Genomic DNA, 8,990 nt, shown 5'->3' on the forward strand with positions numbered 1-8,990 from the left:
TAAAATAAATAAGCTTTATTAAAAATGATAAAAAGTATAAGAGCTATGTTGGTGCGGTGCACAGTGCGAGCTGGAGTCTTGTCTCAGGAGCCGGCGAGGTTTTCCATGAGTTCACAGTTCAGATGGGGACACAGGCTGACTTTTAGCTGGTGACGGCTGGCATATTTATTCCTTACAGACTGCAAGAGAAACCGGCATTAGCGGTGAGTGGAATAAGCAGAATTCACCTGCTACAGTAATGTTGGATTGTACAGAGAAATTAAACCTACCCCCTGCTGCCCACTGACACCCAGCACCAGTTTGAGCTTTTGTACCCACAGACTGTTGGCATTATGCCAACTTAATGACTGTCGGAATACTGCCAGTCTTAGATACCTGGCTGACATTTTTATCATGTCACCTACTGATTTTTACCGTGTTCCTGGATAAAGATACTATACAAGTATAAAAATAAAGGATTATCCAGCATAACATGATTTATTTGTAGAGCAGAGTTAGTGGGGATTACAAAGATCCAACATTGTACTAAATCTTTAGAAACATGGAGGCATTTTACAGTCAGTAGGTCTCAGAATTCATTGCTTTCACCAGTCTGTTAGCCAGTCACCCCTTAGCCAGCACATGTGTTTAAACTTGGCTGGTAGAGGTGGTTCTTGTTGGCCACTACCTGAATTTGCTGGTTAGTTCATGGACAAGTCATGTAAAACCCAGCATGCACATTATGCAGTTTATAATGTCTAGAGAGCAGATCTTTCCCTGCGCAGCAAGCCTCTATAATGACCAATCATTGGGTACAATTTACAAGCCCCATCCTGGTTACCAGATAAGCAGTTAGTGATGCGGTAGGCACTATGACCATACATCTGAATTAGTTATGGTGCCTGGATTTCCTGGCGCAGTCTCTCCATTCAGTGTTTAACCATTTGAGCAGTTTACACCAATTAAGGGTGCAGCCAGGGCAGAGATGTCACTTGTAGTGATACCCATTCATATTGCAGTGGAGCTGGTAGCTTTTAGCCCACCACAGCTACACAGGCCAGTTCCTCCTCATGAAGCCAAGCAATCAGGTAGTGGGCTTCTAGGGACACATTAACAGTTTGACACTGAATGAAAGTTCTGCAACAGGGTACTCTACACCATAGCCACTTCAAGTGAAGTAGAAGCAATTCCCCTCCTACAGGAGGGATAGTACAAGGCACCCAGACCACTTTAGCTCCTTGAAGTATTCTGGTTACAGTATCCCTGCAACATAAGTAACGGTTAGAGAAATCGTTGGACTGGGTGTTGGTAGAGGACATGTAGAGCTAGGGTGAGTGACAATACAAGTCTGTATTCCCAAAGCTAGTGTTCTGTTAATCTCCCTTAGGAAGCTCCCACAAGCAGGATCTTACAGTTTATTAGTACAGCCAGCCACTGTACATGTTAGAGTGTGGCAGCCATGCAGTATTCATGTCAAAAGGCAGCAAGCAGTCTTACCATGAATTTTGTTAATCCCCTGTTGACAGTCAGGACATTCTTTGCCAGATGTTGCATGACTGGGATGAGATCACTTTCTTTATACACCATGTAATGCTGGAGTGTAGGAGTCTGAAGATACAGCAGAGTTTTAGAAAGATTGGCAATGGCAAGAGAACACTGGGCCAGTGTTAGAGCTGCCAAGACAATTGTATTAATTGCAAGATAACCAAAAGACCCATACAGAGTATATAAAGTATTTTAGCAGAGAAGCCCCAGTGTTCCTGCAGTTCTACATGGTGGGGAAGACACCAAAACCCCCTCATGCGAGACTCCAGACATACCCATTCTCCGGTATTGAGGACTTTCATTGCCAGGCAGAGCGATGCAGCTGCCACCTTAGAGGGTGGTATGTGCACCATGTTGTAGTCCATTGCTGCCAGTTCCATCAAGTATTTTGCCAAGGTGTGTTGTACAGCATCAGCCTGTCAGATTATAAACAGGACAGTCACCTGTGATTCAAGTTATTCTACTAAACCTAGTCAGTAGTTTACATGAGACAGGAATAAAAGACAGTACTCTTGTTACAGGAGGAACAGGTAATATCTGACAACCTGACCTTTAAACTACCGGATAGCCATTCCCATGGAAGTGGGGTTATATTTACAGATATGTAGTGGTGTCAACAGGCTACTTCTATTGAACCAGTGTCTTGTGTCCAAGACATGCAGTTATCAATAGAGATGACTTTTAGTTGGCCCTCTGCCCAATATGGGAGGTGTGGCAGGATCACTGCTAAACCAGGAAGTGTAATTCTATAGTTGCTTAGGTTTCCCTGGTATTCGTGATTTGTGTAGATCTGCTCCCAGTTCGGGAGACCCTACAGAAAGGCAGCCCATTAGTCTCCCGAATGGGGACCACCCCAATACCCCATTTAGAATGCTTCACCAATGAGGTGTGAAAACCAGAAGGGAAGCCTCAGCGTGTGCAGACCCAGGGTGGCGGTTTGTGCGAACACCGTCCAGGGGGAGCATTCCTGGATTGCTTCCCACTTCGCTCGGCTTCCGAAAGAGGACCTTCCCAGTGCCCTTTGAGTGTTCACATCAATTAGAACATTGGCAACTTGCAACACAAGCGTTAAACTGCAAGGGAAGCTACCGTTTGTATAGACAAACGTTTGTGTCTTGAAAGGAGATGCTTCCTTCGCTTGGTTTCACCCAGGGACCCCATGAATAGAGGCTGTTCATTCTGGAGGTCCCAAGATTGGTGGGGTTTGTGTGCCTGGGAGCCCATGAATTTTTCCCCCATGCTGGGACTCCCAGGTACAGAGGACCCTGGGAAGACTACTCCCTGCCACAGTATTTGGGGAACAAGGGACCCATGGGAACAAGGGTCCCATTCCTGCCAGGAAGTCACTGGGAGGGGACATAGTCTAGTGCCCACCCCATGGTGAAGAGAACAGAATGTGGCAAAAAGATTGTGGTTGTACCCTGGAACTGTGTCAAATACATCAGGGCACTTTATAACGAGGGGATAGCCAGCCAGGTTATCCTGGTCCTGCTACAGGAAGATAGTGTGATCAGTGGCCTATGATATATGTGTCAAATCACTGTATTGGGTAATCAAGGAGGGATTCCACAGGGTGTACTTTTGTTGTAGAAACAAATAATTCTGGTTGAAGCAAACTGGGTGAAGAAGCTGGGATATCATGAACAGCTTACCTCTCCAATCTTTGATGCCCTCCTCAGGAAGTGCAGGGCTACAGGCCGGCCAATTTCAAATTTGAGGACAGAGAGTATCTGTATCTCCATGTTTCGGATCTGGGCAGTTGAGTACGTATGATCAGTCACAAACGCAAAGTCCCGAATGGCTGGATAATAGATTTCTTCATATTTGCATGCAACAAACAAGGCAGTGACACCAGCCAGCTGCAGGAGATTTTTGGGCACAGGATTTGCCTAACAAGACAATTAACAGAGTTAAGCCTATAGTGCACTAGTCTCACTCTGGGAAAACCCCAGTGTTTAGGAAGTTTACCTGCAGGAACCGATCTAGGACCGCCACAGTCATGAAGAAGGTCTCCTGGAGCAGCTTGAAACGCTGGTGAACCTGTACGAGCCAGTCAATCAGGATAGACCTCATGTGACCATTAATTCCTTGTCCTGCTAGATAGTGCGGCCTGATTGCCTGCTCATCCTGGAGGGTCAGGAGTACAGTTAGTGGGAATGTTTTATTCTCCATTAGAGTATTTAGTTTACAGAGAAACAAAGCCTGCGTAGATTACATCACATGCTGCAGTGTGTGGCTCTGAAAACACTTTAGCAACATTCATTCCTGTAACTTTACATGTCTGGATTAGCAGAAGACAAGCATTGACAACCTGATGCCAATGGCAAGGATTGCAGTGACGTACAACAGGGCCCTGACTCTACAAGTGCTCCAGACAGCACTAACAGGAGTGATTGCAAATTATATGGCAACAGACATTGGTCTAGAGTTAGTGAATGGTCTAACAGAATGTTCTAGATCATGAAGAAATAAAATCATTTAATTTAGTGATTGTGGAGGAACAGACAGTACATCTTACTCCTTACCTCCATCCTCATCATGTACGAGTAGATGTCCTTAACGTAGTCACTACACAGTAGTGGATTGTCAGCATCCTCTTCATCCACATCTTTCACTTGTAGGAGGACAGTGGAGAAGGCCTGAGACAGCTCTTCACAGGCAGAAGTCTCCATGGGACTGGGAGAGCTACATAGCACCTTGTTAGGAGAACAAAAGACAAGTATGGAATGTTCAACATAACACATTGCCAAGGGGCATTATAGCAAGAATGCATCATTCATATGCTGTAAGAAGGGATTAAGGTGCAGCGTTTCCCCTGCATGCGCACTAGCCTCCCAGTGTGAAAAAAATGCAATTGTATGAGTGATAGATAGTCTCGGCCAGAGCAGAGGCAAGTAAAGTCACTTAACCCAACGGGACCCAGTCAGTTAAGTGGTGACTAGGAATACACATTTGTACTCCTCACTATAGTGCAAGTATTTAATTAATAAAAAAATAAGATAAAAGAATTAACGACTTTCTTCCCACACCACAATGTGTACATAAAACAAAGTAGCAAGGCATGATAGAGTCATCTGTTCAACCTATTAAAGTAATAGAATTAAGACAAAAACCCACCTTTTCAAGTTCCTTAGGCCCAGTCTCCTTCAGAGCAGGAAGTCTGTCCGCCTTATTTGCATTTGGTTTCTTTAAAATCTGCGCTTCCTGCTGTGAGAGAAAGGCCAGTGAGTTGAGATATAAAGTCATACACCCATCTCTGTGAACGTAACTTACTGGGGCATTTCCCATCTGGTTTCCAATGTCTCCCAGAGCATTCCGTAGCCTTGGCCGGCACACAGCTACCCTCTTTGCAGCCATGGCAGCTACCCTGTTTTCCTCTGTCAGGATCACACTCTGTGGATATAAGATAGGGAGGCATCAGAATGTGGGGTTCTAAGAAAAATAAAGTTCTAAGAGTGGGACAGTTACCATGGAAACCAGCAGAGACCCCCAGTGGCAATATGTCAGTACAGGTTTAAGTCTCCTGCTGCGACATTCTGTCAGAGCGCCAAGGAGCAGTAACCATGCTACGTCAGCACAGTATGACAATAGCAGCTGTTTTGACTTCATAAATAGACATTTCTTTATGAAACGTTCTATAGTGCTGTAGACACTATACAAGACATGGAGCTGAAGTACAATTGAAAAAAAAAAAAAAAAAAAAAAGTCACCACACCACCAAGTTACTGAACCCCCATTCACTGAGGGTCTGGGAATGATTACTGAACCTACACCATAACACGTAGGTTTATTGAACACCATACATTTCACCCAACCCCAGGTATTATACCCACAATTACAGGATGTTACCCATAGTCAGTATTCCAGACATAGCACATATTGGAGAGGGATGATAGCAGTGGGCAGAGAAGAAGCCGAAGTTTCTAACATAAAAGGGACACTATAGTAACCAGAACAACCACAACTTATTTTATTTGTTCTGGTGAGTAGAATCATTACCTTCAGACTTTTTGAAGTAAACACTTTCAGAGAAAATGCAGTGTTTACATTACAGTCTAGTGATAACTTCACTGGCCACTCCTCAGATGGCTGTTAGAGGTGCTTACTGGGGCAGTGCTGCACAGTGTGACTGACATTCAGTGTCTCCTCCCTCTGCATGGAGACAGACACTGAACTTTCCACAGAAATGCATCGATTAAATTCATCTTTGAGGAGATGCTGATTGGCAAGGGCTGTGTTTGACTTGTGTTGGCTCTGCGTCCTTCACAGCCAAACCTATGGGGGAAGCATTGTGATTGGCTCAGAACACTGATGTCAGAGGCAGAGCCAGCAGCTGCAGGCTTTAATACAAGTAAGATTTTACTATATTTAGGGAGTTAAGAGGGGGGCTAGATGGTAGTTTAACATAATAGGGTCAGGGATACATAATTGTGTTCCTGACCCTATAGTGTTCCTTTAATGAGCCACATATAAATATATTAGCAGTGTGACTACAGTAACCATTTAACAGCATCCTACATAAAGTTGATGTTAATGCCTTTAGGGCAGCATAGAACGCCTTGCACACAAGTAACAAGGTTCCAGTGGATTGCTAGGGCCTTTCTTTTTAAGTGGTACCAGACTGACTGAGGACCTCTGTGCAGCACTCTTTAACACAGTTCATAAACTCAGCCATGGCTTTTTGGCGAGCAGGCAGCACTCCCCCTCACATTTAATGGGACACTATAGTTACCCAGACCACTTCCACTCAATGAAGTGGTCTGTGTGCCAGTTCCCTCAAGTTTTAACCCTTCAGATGCAAACATAGCAGTCAGCCCCTTCAGGCGCAACTGCAACGCTGTAGGCACATTTTGTCTCCATCATGCAGAGCGTTAATAGGAAAGCATTGAGAAGTGCTTTCCTATGGACACTTCGAATGCGCGTGTGGCCCTTGCGGCTCCGCTGACACCGGACGGGGAGGAGAGGTCACCAGCACAGAGGAAGCCCAGGCTGGATTAATGTAAACTGCTGAAGTGGTTTTAACCCCTTCAGCACCACAGGAGGGGGACCCTGAGGGTGGGGGCACCCTCAGGGTACCATATAGTGTCAGGAAAACCACATTGTTTTCCTTACACTATAGTGATCCTTTAAGTAATCGCAGCTTCAATTATATAGCTGAATTCTGAAAAACTACCAGTAGATGGTAGCATCATACTATGTTAAATAATAAAATCCATTGCCTTTTTAATTAGATAGGTTACCTTAAGGGAGGGTTAGGTAACCTTTGAAACTGCAGATATTTTGATTACATCTCCCATAATGCTGGTAAAGAATCATGGAACGCACAGTTTAATTAGTTGCACTATACACTTAAAGAGAAACCCTTACAGTACAGGAAGTAGAATACACCTATAGCACAAGGTTTGGAACAGAAGATGGACAATTGCCTCCACCCTTAAACTGTGTTAAGGCAGCAGGAGGAGAAAACATTTCAAATCGATATTCCGCCTCCAATTAAGTTTTAGGTTATTTACGATTAGTTTATGGAGTTTAGATATAACCAAAAGGAGCAGTGCATCTTAGTTACACACATTTATTGTAGCTTAAAGACTCGTTACTGGGAGTATTATTACTGTGTAGCTCTGTTATACACTCAGACACATTACTGGGAGTATTATTACTGTGGAGCTCTGTTATACAGTCAGACACATTACTGGGACTATTATTGCTGTGGAGCTCTGTTATACACTCAGACACATTACTGGGAGTATTATTGCTGTGGAGCTCTGTTATACACTCAGACACATTACTGGGAGTATTATTGCTGTGGAGCTCTGTTATACACTCAGACACATTACTGGGAGTATTATTACTGTGGAGCTCTGTTATACACTCAGACATGTTACTGGGAGTATTATTACTGTGGAGCTCTGTTATACACCCAGACACATTACTGGGAGTATTATTGCTGTGGAGCTCTGTTATACAGTCAGACACATTACTGGGAGTATTATTACTGTGGAGCTCTGTTATACACTCAGACACATTACTGGGAGTATTATTGCTGTGGAACTCTGTTATACACTCAGACACATTACTGGGAGTATTATTGCTGTGGAGCTCTGTTATACACTCAGACACATTACTGGGAGTATTATTGCTGTGGAGCTCTGTTATACACTCAGACACATTACTGGGACTATTATTGCTGTGGGGCTCTGTTATGCACTCAGACACATTACTGGGAGTATTATTGCTGCGGGGCTCTGTTTTACACAGAGACACATTACTGGGAGTATTATTGCTGTGGGGCTCAGGAACACCAACAATATGGAGCTCCTAGAAAATAGGGACTGTCCAGCTAAACAAGTGCACTTGGAAGGTATGTAATAAACATCATTGCATCAAAGACACTTACCTTACTCCTGGTCAGAGGCATACTTGGAAACTACTGTCTGTATCTAGCTGTGACTAAAGTGTGTGGCCTGTGCTGTGGTTTAAATCACTGATACAATGCTCTCATTGGCTGCAGCAATCCCTCCCAACGTGGCCCCCACAGATGCAGGTAATTTCGTTACCTGAATCTATTGCTTAGGAAGTAATCAGACCCAGCTGGCTGTGCAATGCTTTCAGGAGCTTATTCTGCAGATCAGCTATTTTGGGCTTAGATTTACAGTGTTGCAGTTGTTTTTTTTTTTACCATTGATTTTTTATAACATAACTGGACTGATTACCATATCGCATAATTTAGATCATGTTTTAAAAAGGATTTCTGTAGAACAATGATGTGTTAAATATCCGCATTTTGTAAACTGTAAGTCGCTGCACGAAATATTGGCATTATATAAACGCTAACACGAATAATGAATCAAAAATAATTCACGACAATTTTCTGTTTAGTGAATTTACCTTCTGCTTTGTTAGCATGTCAGCTATAAAATGCGTAAAATGAGAAAATCCGATTTACTATCTATATCACTTCACAATCAGCATTGCGGACCAGTTGTACTCGCTATAATATTACTCACGTGGACAGATAGTATTACAACAGAGCGGTATAAACAGTACTTTGACCTGAACACGGATATTGCCATTCATGTGTGCCCAGAACCACTGTCTTGCTACACATACAACATAGGGGGTTATGTATAAAATATTTAACGGAAGTTTTACATCAAAATATTTTAGAATTTTCTGTTTGCACCAATATTTTATTTTATGTGTGTCACTTTTGTCTTGTTTGCGCCCATTCTGACAGTCCTGTCATGCACCCAGGGATGGCCTTTGGGGTGTGCAAGCAGTACAGCCACATGGGGTGCCAGAGAGCTCACAGCACTAATGTAGTCTAAATAGAATTCAGAGTTGCATTCCCTCTTGTTACATGTTACAGTACTGCCGCCCGCCCCACGTGTTCCCTATTAAAGGGACATTATAGTCACCTGAACAACTTTAGCTTAATGAAGCAGTTTTGGTGTATAGAACATGCC

At 43.5% G+C, this 8,990-nt stretch overlaps 1 protein-coding gene across 2 annotated transcripts; it reads right to left on the minus strand.

Annotated features, from left to right (window-relative positions):
• LOC134610572 (G2/mitotic-specific cyclin-B1-like) lies at positions 1-7,971 on the minus strand. 2 transcript variants are annotated; one of them, XM_063453573.1, is made up of 9 exons: positions 7,922-7,971; positions 4,798-4,917; positions 4,642-4,728; positions 4,050-4,220; positions 3,493-3,651; positions 3,177-3,413; positions 1,800-1,940; positions 1,477-1,587; positions 1-179 (listed from the first exon to the last, which is right to left on the minus strand). In XM_063453573.1, exons 1-9 carry the CDS (start codon positions 7,940-7,942, stop codon positions 84-86), a joined length of 1,143 nt encoding a protein of 380 aa, XP_063309643.1. In that variant the 5' UTR covers positions 7,943-7,971; the 3' UTR covers positions 1-83. The 2 variants fall into 2 exon arrangements, with proteins under 2 accessions (XP_063309643.1, XP_063309642.1); XM_063453572.1 differs by having other exon boundaries at positions 4,642-4,731.
• Between the last annotated feature and the right edge of the window lie 1,019 nt (positions 7,972-8,990).

This window comes from Pelobates fuscus, chromosome 5, assembly GCF_036172605.1.
Source record: "Pelobates fuscus isolate aPelFus1 chromosome 5, aPelFus1.pri, whole genome shotgun sequence".
NCBI classification, from domain to species: domain Eukaryota; kingdom Metazoa; phylum Chordata; class Amphibia; order Anura; family Pelobatidae; genus Pelobates; species Pelobates fuscus.